The sequence below is a fragment of the Lissotriton vulgaris genome, chromosome 11 (genome assembly GCF_964263255.1).
Source record: "Lissotriton vulgaris chromosome 11, aLisVul1.2, whole genome shotgun sequence".
Taxonomy (NCBI): domain Eukaryota; kingdom Metazoa; phylum Chordata; class Amphibia; order Caudata; family Salamandridae; genus Lissotriton; species Lissotriton vulgaris.
In genome coordinates this window covers 989,494,684-989,517,692 of record NC_141699.1, presented here as the reverse complement: position 1 = coordinate 989,517,692, position 23,009 = coordinate 989,494,684, and the positions used below count along the sequence as shown (strand labels likewise).

The window sequence follows — 23,009 nt, the reverse complement described above, 5'->3', positions numbered from 1 at the left end:
CCCAAACTAGTTTGGAAAAGTGGAATATAATGTAGCAATTAAAATGACACCTAAATAACTCAAATCCAACCAGAGGAACCATAGATATGAGTTTTTAAAAATGTAGGAGAAAATAGCTCCAAAAAGCGCAAAGCTACACTCAAGGTTATCTGATTGCAAGTGGTTATCTGGTTGCATTGGTACAGGGTAAAATCACAAGTTCAAGCTGACCGCATTAGAGCACGGGTCAGATTCAGGGACCATGTTTGTTCCATTCAAGAGTTTACCTTTTGGAGTTCAAGTCCACACAAGGAGCTGCAGGTAGAGGTTCATGTTGGCCTGAGCCACAAGGAGTTTGTTGTCGGCATGAGAAGCAGACTGAGCTTCGCAAATGGTTGTTATTGTATGGTGAACAACTGGTTGTTACTGGAGCTTCATGTTGGAGGTTAATGTGGGCTGTCACAGTTGATGTAAACTGTCAAGGCTGATGCAGAGAGTAGTCACTGCTGGAGATCCACATTGGCAGTCTACCTGAACGGTCGCTGTCATTGCAAAGTGCAGGTCCCATTGGATTTTTTTTATTCTGTTTATTAAATTATCAACAAAAATTTCAAGTGTACGGTTACAAATTGAAGTCATAATATAAAAAGCATGCATCATCTTATAGTGGTTATTCTCTTAAAATATCCAGTTGCTACATTTAACATTTTGGCCAGTGTTTGACATGTTTCCACACCCACTTATATTAGCTTGAGTCTGTATCTGATTCACTCGGGGTGAAACACAAATGTTCCCCCTGTAAGTGTTACAATAACTTATATTGTGTCATTGAAGCAACAGCTCCCAAACACTAGTAGGAGCCCATCCAATCAAAGCAAGTTTCAAGATCAGTAAGACGAAATATCAGCAGTAAAATATGTAAGTTCTCATACGATTGGATACATTTATTGTAAAACACTGTAAATATATTCTAAAGGGGATCTGCATAGTACAATACCTCTTCTTGTTTCTTCATATGATCCCTTTGGCATTGAACGAGAAAGGACACAGGCGGCTGGGTTCTTGAGATGAAAAGTCCATATTTTTGTAATGCTTGTGAATCAAGAGAGCTCCTAAAAATTGAAAAATAATGTTTTATGATTCAAAATGGACATACAAATAGCTGTAATCTACCAAATTGTAGGCTATAAAAAGGTCATTTAATACTATGACACGCTCCTTTCCTAGTATCAGAATACAAAACTGAACATCATGAATCATCAACTATGACAAGCTATTTCTAGAATAGATGTTTCTCCTTTTAAGTGCTTACCACAGACAAGTCAAAACATAATTCAGATAAAATTCATAAGAAACTGAGCTAAGTCACTATATTTGATCATATGTACCAATTGCTCTAGGCTTGCATAGTGCACAGTAATTCCTGAGGAAGGTTGAGATGGAGATCATGCTGGGGCTCATACGCTCAGGTGGAGAAATTAAAGGTAACTGAAGAGAGTGGAAGAAAAGTATGTAGGACTTTTAAAGGACAGCTATTGCAGAATACTGTTAACAGCCCAAGCACATAAAGCTACAAATCTCTCAGTTGTGAAAGTCAGTTTTTCATATCTGACAAAACATTTAAAACACATTGCGCATAAAAGGACAGAGACTTTTCCAATATAGTCATATAACGATTTAAAACTAAGCATGAAACTTTTAAATGTGCATATTTACTTTTTCTACAAATTGGAAAAAAAAGTATGTAGAGTGATATCAAAAAAAGTTCTGTGCATTCAAACCAACCATATATAGCATTTAACAAATTGACAAAGCACAATATTCATGGTCTGCACATATGAGATCTTAATTGCATTCAGAACATTAAAGTAAAATACAGAACAGTGCCCCTGTTTGAGCCAAACTACAAATTCGAATATTTCAAAGAACCCTACAACTAGACCAAATATTAAAGAAATATTAAGAGAATGGATGTGGGAGGGGCTTGGGCGAGGAGGACGGTTAGATGCGGGGGTAGGGGGAATGCTGCTTTGCAGACAGACAAAATTAATTTATATCTATACTACTATTATAAAGTAAGAACTTTGAACCTTTGAGGCGGGTAAACTCGGGAACCACAGTGCCAATCCACACACCCGATACATCATTGTAATCGTCAGGGTGTGCAGATGGACATAGGCTATATAAGGGATACAAATATGCGTTATTTAAAAAATTTACATTTAAAAAAGTAGTCCCTTCAAAGTAGCGCTGGCCGCGACCTGCGTGCTGACGTCAGGAGCGCGAGGAGGAGCGGCGGACAGGCGGGAGGTGCTGTGACGAGCGGCGAGGAGCAGCGGAGCGGTGAACTGAGGAGCGCGGGGGAGGAGCGGCGGCTGAGGTAAGGCTCCGGGGGACCCACGGACAATGTTGGGGCAGGCGGGGTCGGGGCAGGCGGGGTCAGGGCAGGCGGGGGACGGGGCAGGCGGGGGACGGGGCAGGCGGGGGACGGGGCAGGCGGGGGCCCGGGCTGCTAAACAATGTCAGGGCGGGCGGGGGCCCGGGCTGCTGGACAATGTCGGGGCGGGCGGGGGGTCACGTCATGGATAGAGCCAAACAGCAGCAATGTCACATCGCTCCAAAAGAAAAGTACACTGTGCTCAATACCAAGAGCCCCAAATAACAAAGAGCAATAATGATCGCAGTGGGGGCCCAGGCTGCTGGACAATGTCGGGGCGGGCGGGGGTCGGGGAAGCCTGATTGCTCCCGGACAAGGTCGGGACAGGCTGCTAGTTAAGATATACAACTGACTTTTCAGTTTGCAATGATGTCTATCATTTCTCTGGGTCACCAACTCAGTACAGTGATTTTCTGCATGACTGGATTGCCATGTTTGAATAGGAAGGTTGCCTATTTTAAAACGTGTTGTAAGAAATACATTTCAATATATTCATATATAAAATATAACTTCAGAAACATTTTATACTAAAGAAATATAGATGATTACATGTGATAATGTTATTTTTTTATATTTCCTTAACAATAAAAACACGTTTCATGCCAGTGTACATTCATTGAGGACAATATAAACCAGGGTACTTAAAATGGAAATGGGGTCTAAAAAGAAATATGAAATGTTTAAACCAAAACTCTTTTGAAGATTCAGACTACCCTATGTAGCAAGAAACTTTTTATTTTTATTGAGAAATCCAACTTCCAATGCATTCTTGCTTTATAGTGGAAGACCCCAAAACACTTCCTTCGCTATCAAAATGTTCCTATTTCCAGATTTTGAAATTAGGATAGAGGATGATTTATTAAAGGAACTTATGTGGAAAAGAAAGGGGATCCTGGCTAAACGGAATGGTTTTTGGACTGGGAAAGTTAAATTATTCTGGCATAATTTGCGTTTCTTCAGGAATTTCCATTATAGTTATTATACGAAATTGTAGAAAATACATCATTAAGCCACTTTCGCTAATTGTGACATCGTTAGTGGTAAAATTATAGTGTGGGAATAACGTACAAAATGAGAGTATGAGCTGCTGTTCTTTGTGGCACTTGTGTTTTTCACACTGTTAGCGTGAAATGCGCACTCATGTCAAAAATGGACTAAATGATGTAGTTTGCATAAAATATAGTGCTAAGTAGAAGATTTGCTTTTCATGTAATTATGCTTAATTTTGCATTGTTATCCTGAAATGTTATGTAATTACACAAAAGAAAATCGCACACATTTCGCACACCACTAGAAACCTTCTCATGAACTATTGTTAGATCATAAAATCTATGACCATTAGTCCATAAAAAACTTCTTTCCACTTATAGCCAGCTTTAAACTTTTATCTCCAATAAACATAACAACTAAAACCCTGATTCTGCTCATGTCTTGCAGTTTCTTGCAGAGGAAATGCAACATTCAATACATCCTATTCCAGCAGTATGGGGTTCAGATAAGTCCCATTTTAGTTGTTGGTAATAAATGTTAGATACCCGCTTTTGAAAGTGTTCTTGTTGTCCCTGTTGTTTCCCGACTGTGTGCTGCTCAGAACGACATGGGTGAAGTCGGGAGGTCTAGGGGGACTCCATTACCCAGCCTGCCTTGCCTCGCTGCATCACCCGTAAAGCGTCCGGAGGCGCTTTAAATCCCGCCGCTGGTTCCCGCAGCGCGGGACGCTTGCAGCGAAGCCCGGGCCGGTCGCATTTTCCTTTTGACACAATATGAGGAGCAGAAGCGGTTCAAGTTGAACTTGTTACTAAGGTAGTGTCATCTGGCTGTCCTACTCTAACGGAACTAATCAAGACTCACTGGGCATTTTCTTTTTCTGCCACTGACTTTGGGTTTCTATGTGTTTGGTGCAGCCAAATCATGGTTTTGCCATCTAACTCGGTGCCGCTCTTAACTTTGAACATGGGTAAAAGGAAACACCTAAGTGGGGTTGCTAAATCTCAGAATAATGTACATCCTCCTTCTATTTTGAATGATATCGCAGGAGCTATGGGGGCTCTGGAAAAACAAATTCTAAGTGTGGAGGAGTCCTTATCATGTTGCTCTAATAATGTCTCAGGCCTAACTCCTTCTGATACAACTATAATTACCAGTGAACATCCTGCTACTAGCTCCAGTTCTGACTGTGCTGATAGTCTGCAAGTGACTGGGCAGAGGGAAGGAAGGAGGGATCCTGAAAAATTGTCTAGTACTGTCCCCCAAGATATTCAACCTGTTAATCAACCCCCTAGTAAATGGTTTAAAAACCCGTCCATTGCACCACCAGTACCGCTACCTCAATCTAGTGAAAGAATAGGAAGAGTAGGCGGGAGTAGTCAATATACCAAGAATACTCACAAACAACCCCTGACAAAAAAGCATAAGAAAACTCGAGGAGCACAGCAGCATGTAGATTATGTTGCCTTGTTTGCCTTAATTCAATCTCTAACAGAATCAGTAAGAGCTGCTTTTAGTTCACTCACTGAGCAACTAAAGGGGATAGAGAAGAACATCCACTCTAAATTAGACTTGCGGTCAATTAACCAGCATATGCCGGCTAACTACCAGCACCTCCCACAAAGTAATGGTAATAGCGCTAATGAGCAAACCTCTTCTTGCATTAACACTCGACCTATAACTCAACCTATAACTCAACCCTATCACACAGTGGGTGGTGGTTCGAGGGATCTGACAAAAGATTGATTTAAGCATTAATGCGACACAGGGTGGCCCCCATCCTTCCCTTCAACCCTCGTCCTCCTGACCTGGATTGAATAGCGGTCCTACGACTCTATCTGTTCCCCCATATACTTCAACTCGTACTTATCTAATTACCGTGGCTGACAGGCGCAACTACCTGGTAACAAAATTGAACTGCTTAGAGCTACCACCTGTAGCCACCCCTTAAGTAGTAATCCTAGCAAATGTCCCAGCTCTCACTAACTTTGCACATGAGTCATGGGAATCCCTTAGGAATAAATCCCTAAATTGACTCAACGCAAGGGTAGGACTTGGGGGGGCACTTTTTGCCGTTTTGCCGATCTGAAAATGAGTAAGAGAGTAAGTTGGGAGGGTACAGGTAGTAAAACGTTAGAGGGTGATTGTGTTGTGCTTTCATTCACTTCCCCCAAATTGGTGAGTCTCATTCTTGAGAGTGCTAGTCTCCCCTCTCTTGTACCGAAGGAGAAAATGGTCTTACCACTTGGTTTCTTTTATCAACCCCCGGTCCATTTAGAACAGCTGCCATTTGCAGCAGACCCATCTCTCCATGGGTTCCGGCCACAGTACCTATATTGGCAGATCTAGATGAGGACTTAGTGCATCCAGTCAACTTGGAGGGTGACGTTGTGGAACATTCATCGCCTTTGTTGTTAGCAGAAATTGGGACCGGTATCTCCGCCACAGCCATTAACGTTCTTTATTGAAATGTGGCCGGTTTACGTCACAAACACCTCATGATTGAATGGGTCGAATTTATTTTCAAATTCAATATTCTTTCCCTTCAGGAGACCTGGGCTGTCGAACCCATCCATATAAATGGCTTTAAAACCTTTCACAGCCCAGCTATAGAGTCCAATCATGGGTGCTCTAAAGGGGGGTTGTGTATTTATGTTTCTAATATGCTGGCACCTTTAAGCTCTACTGCGACTGTCACAAGAACGTTTTATCAAATTGTGTTTCTGGTGACTTCTGCCCATGTCACTTTAATTATTGTTCATTTTTATAATAATGCACGCTTATCAGACATCACAACAGTCCTCCAATCATTAGATCAGGACTTAGAGAAGGTGTTTGACATTAATTGTCGCAATCCCATTATTTTATCGGGTGGTGACTTTAACATTCGCACATGTAGTGTGACTACGAATAAGGCATGTGGTATGACATCCCCTGATTTCTGCGAGACAACCCATTTTATTCACTCACAGTATGGGGATAGCCTGAATGAGCTAATTTTTAAATATAACTCAGGGTTTTGTAGCAATCTAGCTGTTTCACCAACCACAGTGAGGTCTACGTACAGCGGCAGGGGGGACAATAGTGTGATAGACTTTTGACTGTTTCCCCAGCGTTATTCAACATTGGTCTTGGAGTTTACTGTGCACGATATCGCACTTAGTGATCACTATCCCCAAAGTGCCACTTTGAAGCTTTATGTTACCGGGCAAGTATGCTGTAAACCTAAAGCCCTAGTACAAGAGGAAAATGTGATCTCTCACAGCAATGGGTACGCGCTAAAGTGGTCCTTTTTGGATCCTTTTAACTTCTTCGAAAAATTGGTTCAACAAGAGAGGGAGGCTTTTGAAGTGTGCCTAGATGAAATCACAGAGGCGCATAACTTCATCGTGGCATTTAACCAAATAAAAAAGGGTGTAGGTGAGGGCCTTTCTGTAAAACAGAAAATACGAAAGGCGGGAGCGTGTGGTTGGTTTGATTCAGCATGTACCAAAGCCCACAAAATTTGAAATTAGCATTAGCTGAACAACCTGGATCTGTAGGGAAAGTCCGGGAGTGTAGATTTGTTTACAAAGCGGCCAATAAACAATGGAAACGAGATTTGAAAGAGGATACCTGGAATAAGTTACTGGAGGCCAGCCTATCTAAAGATAACACCTCTTTTTGGCGTGAACTCACATTCTCACTATGCTCCAGAATCCCCACGCACAGACATAGCAATTTCTGAGGATGCTTGGATAGCTCATTTCTCCAAATTATACTCCCCTAAGGAAGAGCTGGCAGTTCCCATCGCTAGTGCCTTGCCACATAATGGACTTCTATCTCTTGCTAATGCTCCCAAAAATCCTGGCCCTCTCAATGAGTGCAATTATCCAGACTTCTCCCTGGACGAAGTCAGATTGGCTCTGAAAGAAAGCAAGGGGGGGAAGCCCCAGGGGCCAACGGGATCCCTATTGACCTGTTCAAATTTAACATTGAGCTCTGGGGTCCTATCCTCATTTTGCTCTTTAAAGCCTGCCAAAATCAGGGTTTTTTACCTACCTGGCCTGAGTTAATTATCGTCCCCATTTTCAAGAAGTGCTACTGTGTCAACCCAGCGCAATAGAGGCCAATTTCCCTTTTGGATTTCCTGGTTAAGGTTGCTGGTCGCATGCTTTTGGGGTGCTTACAGAAGTGGGCGGAATCAAACAATATCCTCTCAAACCTACAGTACGGGTTCAGGGAGGGTGTGGGTACTGTAGAGCAGGCAGTACCCCTAGACTTGTTAATTGGCAAGTTTGTACATATGAAAGGTGGTAATCTTTTTTTAGTCTTTATTGATTTATCTTCAGCTTTTGATTTGGTAGTTCCCGATAAGTTATAGGCAATAATGACCAACATGGGCGTGGATGCAAAAATTGTGAATTTTTTAAGAGATTTGTACGCCCAAGGTAGAGGTAGAGTACGTTACGGTCTTAATGGTACCTGTACTGAGACTTTCAGTATAGGAAGAAGGGTGCGGCAGGGATGCGTAATGGCCCCCTTCCTATTTAACCTCTACATAAACAGCATAGGAGATATACTGGCAAGTAAATGTGCAGATCTACCTCAGGTGGGACAAAGGCCTATTCCAGCACTATTTTATGCCGACGATGCGGTGTTAATGGCCCGTACACCCATTGCCCTGCAGCGCCTGGTGGACACATTTGTTTAGTATATGTCTAACTTGGGGTTAAAAATCAACATAATTAAAACCTTTGCTATGAAGATTGGAAAGAAGGCTACCCGCTGTCGCAACATTTTTATTAATGCTTCTACGATCCAGTTTACAGATTCCTTCTCATATTTGGGGATTGCTTTTAATCATCAATCAGGGCATTGGCAAGGGGCTATCAAATCAAGGCGACTACATTTCATGAAAACAAAAATGGCCCTATCGAGTTTCGCCAGTTAGTGTGGCTTTAACATCCAACGGAGATGATGACTATTAATAATGCAAAGTGTCGATCCTCTGCCATGTACGGGGCTGAGCTTTGGGGTCATGGAAAAATAGATATATAACAACTTGAAGAAAATGCTTTTCTCAGGTCTCTCCTTGTACTCCCGAAAAGTAGCTCAACGTTTGTATGACACTCTAAATTGGGTGCCCCTACCTAGCAGACTTGATTAGGATCCAACCTGTGCTATTATGGCACAAAATATGGTCATCTGAACACATTATTTTAAATTGAGCCATAATTGCCGACTGTCAAAAATCCCCTAAGGTTTTTAAAATTCCATGGCTCAAATATGTCCATAATTTCCTGGTAAATCTTGGCCATTCTGAATATTTTACTCTCCTTGAGAGTTTAACCACCGTCCAGAGGAAAGCCTTGAAGTTGAAATGCATCTCTTTTTTGAAGAAATCAGATTAGCATCTGAAATCTGTAAACCAACGGTGTTGAGGAATCAACTGATTTTGACCAGTGTTTACATGCAACCATACTTAGTTAACATTTATATTTCTCGTCATCGCTTTGTGCTCACACATTGGCGGCTGGATATTTTCCATCAATTAATCAGTTTTCCTTATGTTAACAATTGGTCAGCCGACCTGGGGAACTGTACGTGTGAAGATATTTCATCCCAGAATAATATGCACACCATATTCTTTTGTAAACACTTCTCATGTCTGAGACATAAATTCATAAAACCCTTGTTACTGCAGTTGGGCTTCAGATACTGTCATCTGGCGTATACATATTTGCAAATGTTACCAGATATTTTTACGTGTTTTGGAATGTCGTGTTTCTTGCTGTCTGTTATTAATCGTAGGAAGCAGTTGTAAACGGTAATTATATTATCATGGTACGATGTTTTTACTTTACAAATAAGGATGAATTTTGAATAATTATTTTTAAATTGCATTCTTGGTCATTTTATTCATTGTATCAATGTATTTTGTAGCTTTTATGATTCACTTTGTGACTCCGAATAAAGCTTATTTTGATTTTATTTTATTTTATTTAGATACAATAGATACTGTTGAAACTAGTGACTGCCCTCAATATATCAAACAGTGTTTCTGAGATGAATGAGAATGATATTTGTAAATTCACAAAACACATAGGCTTTTTAGACAACTTGCCATATTTTCCATGAAAATCTATTTCCTCTTAAAGATGGTTGACCAAGAACCAGGAGAAGACCAAGATTTTTCACATGTTGAAATCACCTTAAAATTCACTACGGTTTCAAAAATCGTCACTCCACAAGCAATAGATCATTTAAATTGTGACTAAAATGTCACTATTCTCATTTGCTATGTCCCTAACAATAGTAATTCACAGCACTGTATTTCAATGGCATGCTTGTGTTACTATAAGAGAAACACACATTGGTAACCTAATAGATCTAGGGAAATATTTATCAAAGTGCTGCGTTGCACTTGCATCACACAAGGTAACACAAGAACAACATAACACTGTACTCAGTTTTACCAAGCCACGCATCCACCCATGGATTTTGGCACATTCCCATATTTATCATGAGTGGTAGACCTGGGAATGCATCAAGGTGCTACCCTTTTGCAGGACAGGTGTACTGAGGAGAAATATCTTTATTTCTCCATGCTGTTTGCTCTTTCTATGTGTGCTGCATTCTACAGTACACACAGAAAGAGGGAAAAGCCTCGGAGGATTGTTATTGTGCAGGAAGGTGTCCCTTCATGCACAAAAACTATCCTGCCTGCAATGTAGGCACTCTTGCACTATGACGCAAAGGTGCCTGTGTTGGCGCTAGCCATTCAAAAGTGCGCCAGCACAAGGAAAGGACAAGAATGCGGCACATAATGTTAAATATTGTGCATTCCTGATCTCTTCCATTTACGCAGCGCAGCAAGATGTCTTGCTGCATTGTGTGAAATATTGATCAATCTGCCCCTGGCTTGTATTTTCAGTGAAAAGCCTTTTGGCTTTGACAAAGTCACCATGCATGTTGAATTTCTTTTCCAACGCCATGGAGGCAGAAGAAGGGGAGTTTTTGGCTGCTCTGAACCTCATCAGCAGCACATTGGTTGAATATGTTTGCTAAGGGTTCCATATGTTATTTGTCGAATGGAAATCGTTCGATGTGTGTATTGTTGTGCTATACTTAATAATTAATTTGCTTTACCATAAAGTGAACCAATATTCCTTAAGTTAAAAAAGTAACAAAAAGGGGGTGCTTTTAGCATGCAATGCATTTATTAGATAAAGAACAGAGTGTGCTGATTGATTGTACTTTTCCACACTAGTCCCTCATGAACTCCAATGAACAAAATTGGTAGGAGGTGGAAAGAGACACCTCAACAGCCAATAGCGTGATGGTGACACAAAATGCTCCCCCTGGCTGATTTTAGATGTGGCTGGCAATGCCTCATGTGAACAGTGGTGGTGCCTCCATGAAGGTCGAGGAGTGTCGCCCCTCTTCGGAGAGTGAAGGAAATATGAAAAATAAAATGGTAATAAAACAAATGTATTTCTATTTTATTTTTCATGCTGTCAGTAGCTGAGTCTGAGCGAGAGTCCGGTAGCAGGGAGGAACAGTGTTCACTTCAGTTTAAAGTGTCCATGTTACTTTGGCCGGCTGCCTAGCGATGGCCAGGCTGACATGCACACTTTAAACACTTCAACCTAAGCTGTCGTAGACAGCTGGCACAGGCCCCACAGTGCTCGAAGGAGTATCAAACCAGCTCCTGCCAATCCTAGTGCTTCTCTCATGCTACCTGAGCAACATGAGAGCAGTGCCAGTATTGGTTTAGGGGAGTTAGATGAAGTTCCGGGACCCTGTGCTTCAGCCACCAACTGCTGAAAGGAAGAAGAGGATCACGAGGCAATAGGTAAGTAAAGCTCAACATTCGTATTTAACACATATATTTTACTACCTGACAGGCACTGTGCAAAAATTTGGGCATCTTCAGCCTTAACTCCAGAGCTCTCCATCATGGCCCGTTATAAACACTATTTAAAATGGGCCACAATTGTGAGCTTTGGCGTTGAGTGGAAGGGCACTGCTGGTTTTCAATGGCTGAAAGGGTTAAACCCAATCAAGCCAATGTTTTGTAGGAAAGAGTCCCAAAGCCTTCTCTCTGTATATTGAACGCAAGAGATTGATGTGCAATTCTTAAAATAACACTTGTAGATCCATATCACATAAACAGGGGCGGCGGAGGAGTGTTGCCTCACTGCTTTTAGGCAGTTGGAGGAAGAAGAAACATAAAATTATAATAACTTAGAGATATTTTAATTTTATGTTTCCTGCCTCTTTGTGGGCAGGCGGGTTGGTGGGGCTGCTCTGCTCCCGGGGCAGGGCAGGGCAGGAGTGGTTTGCCCACTTCAAAGTGTGTAATGACTGTTTGGTCGGCCCTCGCGGCCACCCAAACCAGTCATGCACACTTTCCCCATTCTCCATGCATGGTGAATTACAGCCTGCTTGGAGAACAACTCCAGGCCCCAATTCCCTGGTTGAATGTCAAACCAGTACGCTCAAAACCAATCACAACGGAAGTGGAGTACCCTGGTGGTAGCTTTACCTCATGCCCTCTGATTTCACCCCAGTTAATACTTTCCTGATAATGTCCTCTCCTTGTATAAAATTGCTAGGATATGCTTTCTGGTCACATTTCCTTACTCAATTTACAGCGTGCAAAAAGGGCTGGTGCTACATTAAGGCTATAATAAGAAACTGACTTATGGCACCACCACAAGAGGTAGTAAGTGGGCACCAGATTGCAAAATATGGTCTACAAATGGCCTAGTTGCTATGAGAAGGGGAGAATTTGAGGAACCATATGCACTGCAAATTCATCTATATTAAAACTGTGTCATTTGCACAATATTTGGTTGTTTATTAAAAGAAAGTCAGATAAAATCCACTACAAAAAGGAGGAAGCATAAGCTAATTATATTTGGAGAATTGGCCTGCAAAAAAAGCCATTGTGGAAGCATATGTTTAGCTTAAAAATATCTCACCGAGGCCAGGCTAGGCTAAGCATGGACATGCAAAAACTCATGAAGTGCAGAAGTTGTATATGTGGGCAAGTTTCAAAATGTTAGTTTCACCAATACCTAGAACAATATATAATATATATTTGTTTAGCTATATTTGCTACTCTCTGTCTCTTTAAAACGTCATGGGTTGTAGGACATAAAGGCCTAAATTCATCAGTAATACCACTCTAGATAAATACAAGTTTAGCCGGGTGCAATTTCACCACGCCCGGAATATTTCATTAAACACTGCTGCAGTCATAAGCGAATGGCAAACTCGTGAGGAATTATGATTTTTTATGGTCAATTGTGTCCCCTATCGTAGACCCCAACGGCTCCATGTACGTGCTTCAAGTACATGTATGATTCCCTCCACTTCTAGCTATGAAGACGCAAATACATTTGCGTCCAACGTTAACATGTCCTCTTTCAGATCCACCATGAATGGGTCGAATATTCCGTTCCTAAGTATGCCTTGCCACCGTCTTTATGTGATGCACTTTTCACGTTTTTCAGCCCTGGCATACTAGGCCCTGATTTCTGCCATCGAGCCTTTTCCTGCCTTCTGCCTCTGGATGCTACAGCCTGGACCTGCATCCGTAACCCTGAACTTTGTCTTACTCCCTGCGCGGCTAACGGTGCCTGGCTCGGCCTGTTGCCTGCCAAAACTGTATTCAGCCTTCAAGTTATCTGCTCCGCTCCTCGAAAAATACATTCCTGTCTAGTAGTTTAGGTAAACATCCTTCCAGCTGCAGAGCAAAGGGCCCGGCCTTTCTGTCTCCGTGCATGTAATTCATAGCTCCTGTTACCATGGTAGGCCCATGCCCCCTCTCATCTCACATAGACACGTAGACGCATATACACGCACTAGAAGCCAGTATAGAATAGCCTCTGCTCGAGAGACCTTTCCTTCCAGATAGTACAGTTCCTCAACATAAGATATTAGATACGATTTGGGAATAGGTTGTTCTGACATCCCAGACTTCTGTCTCCTCATGTGAGGCTAAATGTCAAGTCCCTTGCACCCTCCAGTTCCACGTCAATCACACGTCATGCTGCTGCGCGCGCATCTCTGCCATATATTTCTGCTGACACTGCAGGATTCTCTTATGGATCCGCCTACTTGTGACACCATTATGTGACGTTTCTAGTATACGCCTTGTGCACGTCTGCTGTTATGCCTTTTTTCATTACGTATGTGTGTTCTTATCTCTCCTCTCAGCTGTTACGCCTTCTGAATCCATCACCACGAAAATGCATTGACTATATATATGTTAACCTGTCAATAAAGTATTGTCTATCCCTTCCTGAACCTTAGTGGTGATGGAAATGGTTTTCCATGGTTCGAACCAATTACCAATTCCTTTTAAGGAATAAAACCCCTTTTAAAACCTCAAATATCACGGATTCTGCCTCTTATTTTTTCTGAGTTATTCTTATTGAACTTTACCGCATAAATTAAGTATAGGTAATTTAAATTTACCACATAATTGGCGCCCGAATAGGGACCCCTCCCCCACCCCACGCGCCGGAGGTGCGTTGCAGGCCCGGTCCCCTGCCACAGCCGGACGGACAACTACGCGTACCCGCAGGATTTCCTGTACCTCCCTCAGGCCAACGGAGGTGACTGAGGCTGCGATCGACACCCAGACGAGGCGGTGAGGAGTGCGGAGGATCCCGACCAGAGCCTAGCTGAGAGAGCAAGATCCGAGGTATACAGAGGCCCACCAGGTTCCGAAGTTCCGAAGTATCTACGTCACGAGTCGAGTCGAGTCCAGTCCGGTCCAGTCCAGTCCCGAGTTTCCGAGGCCTTCCGTTCCGTGCTTCCCGGTGAGTACCATTGCTGGGGACGCATCTAGACGTGCGCATTAATTTGTGCCGGTCAAGACGGGTTTGGGTACACAGACCCGGTCTGCACTGTTTTAGCGGTGTATCTGTACTGTTTAGCAGTACATCCAGTATTATGCAGTTAGCTAGTTTTATTCTAATTATTGTTGTTCGTTTTTAAAATGTTTTAATGTGTTTTAAATGTCGTGGTATGAGTGATTGTTCGATCTTCATTACTGTGTTTATTGTATTAGCCGTGTTCAAGTCCGAGTAAGAATCAAGTAGCAAGGTTTAAGATGCCGTTATTTTCAAAATTAAGACAGATAAAAACTAGAAAAGGGATACTCGAGGAAGCCGTTCCCATTCCACCTAGGGACACTCCAGGGTACTTCATGTACCATAAGCATGGCCTAGATGCCGTATTATACCTTGATTTGTGGGTGGACTATACTAAAGATTTAGAAGAGAATCAGAAATGGCCCGCTACGGGGACATGGGATGCAGATTGCATCATGAGAGTAGAAGAAGCACTATGGAAAAAGAAAGCCAGACAGTCACAGAAAGATGCCATTGAATTATGGCGTAAAGAATCGCATAGACGCACTGAAAAAGCACTCAGAAAAGCAGAGAAAAGTAGAGAGGATTCAGACAAAGCCCGAGAAAATGTATTAGTTGAGGAAGGTATACGAGTAAAAACAGAACAAGTAGACAGACAACGAAACACTCTTGTGAATGGCATGTATCCTCTTTTGGCCCAGGGCCTGCCCAAAGCGACCCCGGAAATACCGAAAGATTTGCCACCACCATTACTTCCGACTAAAGTACGTCACAAAACTACAGAGGATATTTTCCTTTCTTCCTATTTAGACGATGTAGCTCCCACATATACGAATCCACGTGCCCGCACACCACCTGTTGACGGCACTCCACCCCATGATAGTCAACAACAACTTTTGCAACATCAAACTCCTCCTCCCGCTCCACATCTCCCACCTGTTCCTCCACTGCTTCCTGCACCTGTCCTTCCTGCACCTATCCTTCCTGGCTATAACCCACATAACCCTTTCCTACCTGGCACCTCAGGAGGTGCGACAGGAGGTTTTCAAACGCCACCACCAGCACATCGATTGACTTATAGGGATTTAGCGCAACAACGTACACCCCAATCAGCGAATTACGACATACTCAAGGAGCCTCTTACAGACTGTAGATACGATCCAGTACCCGGTAAAGACGATAGAATGATGCTAGCATCAGTACGACTAAGACGAGTCGCAAACTGTTTAATGATACTACCAGAGATGATTGATCATCTAGACAGAATATACCACTTCATCCAAACAGGGGAAGGTCCTGAAAGTATTGGCAACGCCATGGCATACCAGAAAGTTGATACTCAAAAGATGATATTACGTTTTTTCATAAACTGCCTGATAAGAAACCAAGATAGGCTTGGTGCAGACCCGGAAGAAATGAAAGCACTTAACAAATGGGGTCAGAATATAGCAGACGGAAAACATGATAAACAGAGTAGTATAGAAAACATGTACCGAAGGATCCGAAAAGCAGTAGAACAAATACATGAAAGAAGACAGCCGGAAACAGAAATAGATTCAGACAAGATTGAATCCTCAGGGGATGAGGATCAACCAGAAATGACATCAGGAACACTGCAGTTACAAGCTAGAGAAATGATAGCTTATGTAGGTAAGGGAAGACCCTTTAATAATTCTATGCGTCCGGTACGTCCAGAAAGTAAGAGAATTTTTCAAGCAGCCATGCCAAATCCAAAGACCCCTGAACACTTATTTCAGGCTACCGACAAAATACTTCAAGAACGAATGGGGTACCATGTACTCGATTCTATGGATGAACAAGAATTAGCCAGGTCAGCAGTACAATGGGCTGACAGTTCTGATAAATATAGTGATGACGCGCTAGCACACACGTTTCTGAATCTTTCACCAGACGAACAGCGTTTAGCTGGTATGTACATGATACAACACCTCCTTATATTGTATAAAAGCCAACATTCCGACCCAGGTCCCCTACCTGATATATTAATAGAACTACTCATGAATAAATGGAGAGGTCTAGGTACCGATCTAATTAAAATAATCCTAGAACATCGGCACAGATATAGTGCCTTCCTGTGTCCACAGTTTGATACAGCTCCATCCATGGAAAGAAAATCGTATTATATAGACAGACAGAATCCCTTACGAGAAGTGCACCCAGTCAAGAATGATGATAATACTTTTAGACGCGTGTTTGTGTACACGCCCATAACTAAAATAGAACTATTGGAAATGAAGAAATTAGTGCCCAGCCATGACAAAGATCCAGCAGGTTTTCACTGTGAAATAAAAGACATGTTACTCATGGGTGATTATACCTATCCTGACATTATGAAAATATTAAAAGTATTATTGCCTGCCTGTATTTACGAGAAACTCAAAGAAAAAGAATGGGAGGTCGGAGAGCAGAAGATTGATTGGGCTGCCTTAGAAAACGAAGAAAATACCCGAACTCCAGGCCTAGGGCTTGGGGACAAAACTAAAGCGTTACCAGGATTGTTAGTACAAGTATTGCCACGTTTATTAACGACGAAAAAGGAAGACTGGGGTGCAATCTCAGCCTGCAAACAGAAACCCGATGAAGACACTAGTGATTTTTATTCCCGATTTGAGAAATGTTTTGGTATTAATAGTGGCCTGAAAGCAAGTAGCGATTCATATCCACATCTTTTTGTAACAAAATTAGTCGAGAATTCCCTGCCCCAGGTTAAGAACAGAGTACTGAAAGTTGAGAGCACCTGGCAAGCTAATACGCCTTCACAAATGTTACAAATGTTACAGTACCACCAGAATAGAATTAGAGAAGAACAAGAACACGAACAAAGACGTATGAAAGACACGAAAATGAAAATGCTAGTTGCTCAGTCAGTCCCAGCTGACGGTCATAAAAAGGGTACGACACAGTCCAGTAATTCAGCGGCTCCTGCTAAAGGGACATGCAACTATTGTAAACAGCCAGGTCATTATATAAACGATTGTGCAGTTCTGAAACACAATATCTCTACGGGTAAAACTAAGGAGAGACCACGTCCACCTAGACAGGATCAGACCCAACAACAAGTACCCCAGAATACACAGCCTATGCAAGCTTCACAACAGACCGTAGCAGTACCACAGCCACAGCCCATTGCCGCAACACAAAACACGACACAACAGATGTACCAGTATGCACAAAATGACTACCCCGATTATCAACGATACACATGAAACAGCCTAGAGAGGGAGGTTGGCTTGCCTCTTATTGAGGTTCCTGTAGATCAAGAGGGTCCTTATGTACATAGTCAAGTATTAGGGAAAGACAGAAAATTTTTAATTGATACAGGGGCAAGCAGGACAACGATAAGTCACGACGAGGTTCCAGGGGCACCCCTCTCAGGCTCACAGAATGTTTCCCTTGGATTTTCAGGAAAGCCTATTGTTAACGAAGTATCGCAACCCCTTCCTCTTGCAATTGGTCCGTTGACACGTACTACAGATCTATTACTTACAAAATCATGTCCGGAAAACTTGTTAGGTATTAAGACACTGAAAGCTCTAGGAGCTGTAATTTGCTGTTCTCCGGAAGGAGTAAGATTGTTTTTACGCGACTTTAAGGGTCACTACGTATTGCGAGATATGGATCACCGGTTACAGAATGTCCCTGCACATTTATGGGCACAAGGCCCCACTGATGTAGGTTGTATGCACATTACACCATATCGAGTTACACTCAAGGCAGGAGTGGTACTACCACGAATTCGACAATACAAGTTACCCCCAGATGCTGTAGTGGCTTTACTGCAAATCATTGACGAGCTCATTGCACAAGGAGTGGTCGTGGAAACCGACTCCAATGTATGTAATTCCCCTATCATTCCGATTCTCAAACGCACAGATCCAAATGCACCTCCAGTTTATCGATTAGTTATCGATTTACGAGAATTGAATAAATGCATTGTACCACAGTATCCCGTGGTTCCAGATATCTCTTCGTTATTGACAGCTATTGATTCAGAAGCAACGTTCTTTACTGTAATTGACCTCAAGAACGCCTTCTTTAGTGTCCCAATCGATCCGGAAAGCCAATATTTGTTCGGATTCTGTTTAAATGGACGAAGCTTCAAATTTGCACGCGCACCTCAAGGATTCACAGAAAGCCCCAGCATCTACAGCCAAGCACTGAAAAGACAACTTGACAGTATTCACATGCCTGTTAACACTGCCCTGCTTCAGTATGTCGATGATCTACTGATCACCGCCCGAAGCGAACCCGGATGTGAACAATCATCACTGACGGTTTTACATTTTCTGGCCGACAAGGGGCACAAGGTGTCCCCTTCGAAGCTGCAATTCTGTGTTCAGCAAGTTGTGTACCTTGGGCACTTGCTGTCCAAAGGGGGGAGACAGCTCACACCTGATCGCATCCAGTTAATTGTAAACATGTTACCACCCAAGACACAAAAGGAGGTACGGGCCTTTATAGGCCTCACTTCTTACTGCAGACAATGGATTCCCCAGTACGCATTTCTAGCAAAGCCACTCATACAGTTGACAACCCAGGAGGCAGCGACATCGACTGTCCTCCCTTGGACTCAGGAACATACACAAGCTTTTGAAGACTTGAAGAAAGCCTTATGCCAAGCACCTGTTTTAGCAACACCATGTTACAGTAAGCCTTTTACACTTTTTGTCACAGAACGCGAAGGTACTGCCTTGTCAGTACTCACTCAGGAACAAGCAGGTTCACACAAACCGTGTGCTTACTTTTCTAGCACATTAGATCCAGTAGCCCAGGCTCTGCCTGCGTGCTTGAAATCAGTTGCAGCAACAGCTTTAGCAATCAGACAAAGTGATTCCATAGTATTAGGACATCAATTGACAGTGCAAGTTCCACATTCCGTGGAAGTTCTTTTAAACCGAACACAGACCCAGCACTTGACTATAGCACGATTGACAGGTTATGAATTGACATTGTTTCAGCCACACATAGAAATAAGACGCTGTAGCACATTGAATCCTGCCACACTTTTGCCATTAAATGGAACAGACCCATTAGCACATGATTGTATTGAAGTCATTACTATTACGACGAAACCCAGACAAGACTTGACAGACACTCCATTACCAGATCCAGACCTGACACTTTATGTGGATGGTTCATGCATGAGAACAAGTACAGGAGAGTTAGTGGCCGCCTATGCAGTCACGACAGAAACTGATGTTATAGAAACAAATTGTATTGATACCTTGTCAGCTCAAGCAGCAGAGCTCATCGCTCTGACACAAGCCTGTATTCAAGCCAAGAACAAGAAAGTTAACATATACACAGATTCACGTTATGCATTCGGAGTTGTACACAACTTCGGAGTACTCTGGCGAGAGAGAGGTTATTTGACTTCTCACGGTGCCAAGATTCAACACGGTCCCCTCATTCAAGCCCTGTTAGACGCAATACATCTGCCTACAGCTATATCCATCATGAAATGCAAGGCACATACGAAAGTCACCGATATCATTTCCCAGGGTAACGACCTGGCAGATCGCACAGCCAAGCATACAGCTCAGAATCAGACTCACGCAACAGACCTGACAAAGACAATAGTCCCGACACCGACACACTGCATGACAGTTAAGGATCCCGCCTCAGATGTGATAGACATACAGACACATGCTACACCAGATGAAATAAAGAAATGGACTGAACTAGGAGGGATCCAAACAGATCAGGGATGGATGACGAAGGGAAAATCTACATGGTTTCTCCCCGACTCTATGGTCCAAGTCATCATTAACACAGTACATAGTCCAGCGCACCTAGGAGAAAAAGCTATGCTAGACAGTATCCAAAATCTTTGGTTCAATAAACATTTACGAGCAGCAGCCAAACAGAAAGTGCGTACTTGCATGATTTGTTGTCAGTTCAACCCAGGTAAAAGCATTCCTGTAGAGCAAGGTGGATTTCATCCTCCCGACCACCCTTTTGAAGTCCTCCAGATGGATTATATCCAGATGGAACGTTGTCGAGGATTCAAATATGTCCTCGTAGTTGTATGTGCACTTTCCCGTTGGACAGAAGCATATCCAGTCCCAGATTACACTGCTCCGACCACTGCCAAGCAGCTGGTTCGTGAATTCTTCCCACGGTACGGCTTGCCCCGTATCGTGTACTCAGATAACGGTCAGCCGTTCTCATCCGAGCTAGTGAAACACATTACACTCCTGTTAGGCTATCAGTGGAAATTCCACTGTGTTCGGCATCCCGAGGCAGCAGGTCTCGTGGAGCGTCACAATCAGACTCTGAAAATTCGACTTGCCAAAATCTGCAGAGAGAAAGGCGTTGACTGGATAGTAGCTTTTCCAGTTGCGCTCTTTTACATGAGGATGATAGCGCATTCTCGAACAGGGCTATCCCCGTACGAGGTGGTCTTCGGTAGGCCACCAAATATGTGGGGGACGCCTATACCTCGTAAAATCACTGATGTTGACTGTAATATGCTGACAGATTACCTTGCCTCCTTGATGTCTGCACTACAATCTTGTCGTTCACAGGTAGCTGCAGCCTTTCCCGACAACACCGAGGTGAAGCCCCATGAAGTGGTTCCCGGCGAGTACGTGTTTATAAGAAATTTCGACAGGAGGAGCCCGCTGGAGCCCCGCTGGCAAACGCCAAAATTGGTACTTCTGACCACAAGGACAGCAGTGAAGATTGAGGGCCGCAAGGGCTGGCTTCACTCGAGCCATATAAAAAAAATTCACGGACTGCCTTCTGATTTGAACTCTCAGCCCTGCCCTCCTCCACAGACTGACTTAAAACTCCCCCTGGTTGAGAAAACCGCTTCTCAGGAATATAGATCAAAATTGAGGTCTAGCAAGTCGGACAGTTTAATTGTTTAAGTCCTCCTCTAGGTGAATCGGTTAAATTAGTCTCTGACATGTATCCCCTAGACCCCATTAGAGAGAGAGACAGAAACAGCTCAAGAAACATGAATATTGTAAATCACTTCGTAGTCACTGTATAGTGACATTACTGATTATGTTTTTTCTAAGTCTTTTGATTATTGCTGCAAGTATACTGTTGCACCTATACTACCCTCTTTTCAAACGTGCACATTCTACCTTCAATGTTACTGCCGAACACTCTTTCAGTGAACTGCCCTCGCATGAATTACCTTACCGACTTGCGCTGCGCAATAATACATTCATTAGTATGTTACATCACTCCCATCAGACCAGCAACGCTACAAATTGTTGGATATGTGGCCGACTCCCTCCCTATCAGAAATACAAGGGAGTTCTGCCCCTCTTTCCGTACCCGTTCACGCACAATGGTTCCTGTGGTGCATGGTTTAGTTTGATTAATTCTTTAGATTCAGACACTGTAGTTTACCAGGGCAACTGGATATGGGGAAACCTGAACGTAGTTTTACATAAAGCCTGCTACCCTAACAAGGAGGGACTTCCAAAAAGGACCGGGACTGATCTAGAAAATGAAGTATATGGATTAGGTAACTTTACACTTAACCTCATGATTCTGAATGTTGAATCTGAAGCCGCACCAGCCTTGCCTGCTATGTCAGTATTACCAGTAAAAGGTGAATTATGTATCAGAAAGAATGGTTCAGTACACCTGGGTCATAGTAAATGTACTACTGTGATCGAATTCAATGATCAAGGCAAGTCTACATTTAGAGCTTCACGTCATTCCTATTTCGTTTGTGGTCATACCGCATATATACGCTTACCTCTAGATTGGGATGGCACCTGTTATATTGCATTCCTTCTGCCACCTGTTTTTCTAGCCCCTCCTGATTACCATAGGAATACCCATCTAGTACACAATAGACCCCAGAGAGATCTCCCGATTGTCGACTACACTGAAACGGCATGGGAGCAATACACAGACTTCAATAAAGGTTTCTTTCCCTACTTAGGTACTGTCTCTAATAGTAAACTGATACGTAAATTAACCAGAACCCTCGAAGCAGTAGTGAATGAAACTACTTCTGCCCTAGGCAACTTAACGGAGGAGCAGTCTGCGATGCGGATTGTTGTTCTTCAAAATCGTCTTGTCCTTGACGTCATCCTGGCCGATAGGGGCGGAGCCTGTAGAGTCATCGGATCGAGCTGCTGTGTTTTCATTCCAGAAAACGCGCCATCAGTATATAGAGCCAAAACCCGTCTTCATAAGATTGCAAGTCAGATACATGAGAATCCAGGCACCTGGACTTGGTCCGGTTGGTTCTGGAGCGTGTTGTCAGCCTGGGGATGGAAGGTCCTATCCTTCCTAGGTATTGCCCTTCTCATATTATTCAGTTGTTGCCTATGCTTACAATGTGGGCCAGCGATTTGCGGCCTGTGCGCCACATCATGTATTCCTCATTCAAGTCCACATTCAAAGTACCGTAAAAAGAAGGAAGAGCAAATGATGCTACATGAACAGATTGATAGATTAATGAGGATCGATATATCATGAAGGGTCCGTAGGGGACAAGGAGGGAATGAGGAATTATGAATTTTTATGGTCAATTGTGTCCCCTATCGTAGACCCCAACGGCTCCATGTACGTGCTTCAAGTACATGTATGATTCCCTCCACTTCTAGCTATGAAGACGCAAATACATTTGCGTCCAACGTTAACATGTCCTCTTTCAGATCCACCATGAATGGGTCGAATATTCCGTTCCTAAGTATGCCTTACCACCGTCTTTATGTGATGCACTTTTCACGTTTTTCAAC

General features: G+C 43.0%; 1 protein-coding gene across 1 annotated transcript in view; it reads right to left on the bottom strand.

Moving 5' to 3' along the window:
• Window positions 1–23,009, bottom strand: part of LOC147683825 (uncharacterized) — a 1,174,400-nt gene that overhangs the window by 73,330 nt on the left and 1,078,061 nt on the right. The window contains exon 8 of the mRNA XM_086944225.1: window positions 977–1,091. Coding sequence (XP_086800351.1) covers window positions 977–1,091 — 115 coding nt within the window. The remainder of the gene's footprint in view (window positions 1–976; window positions 1,092–23,009) is intronic.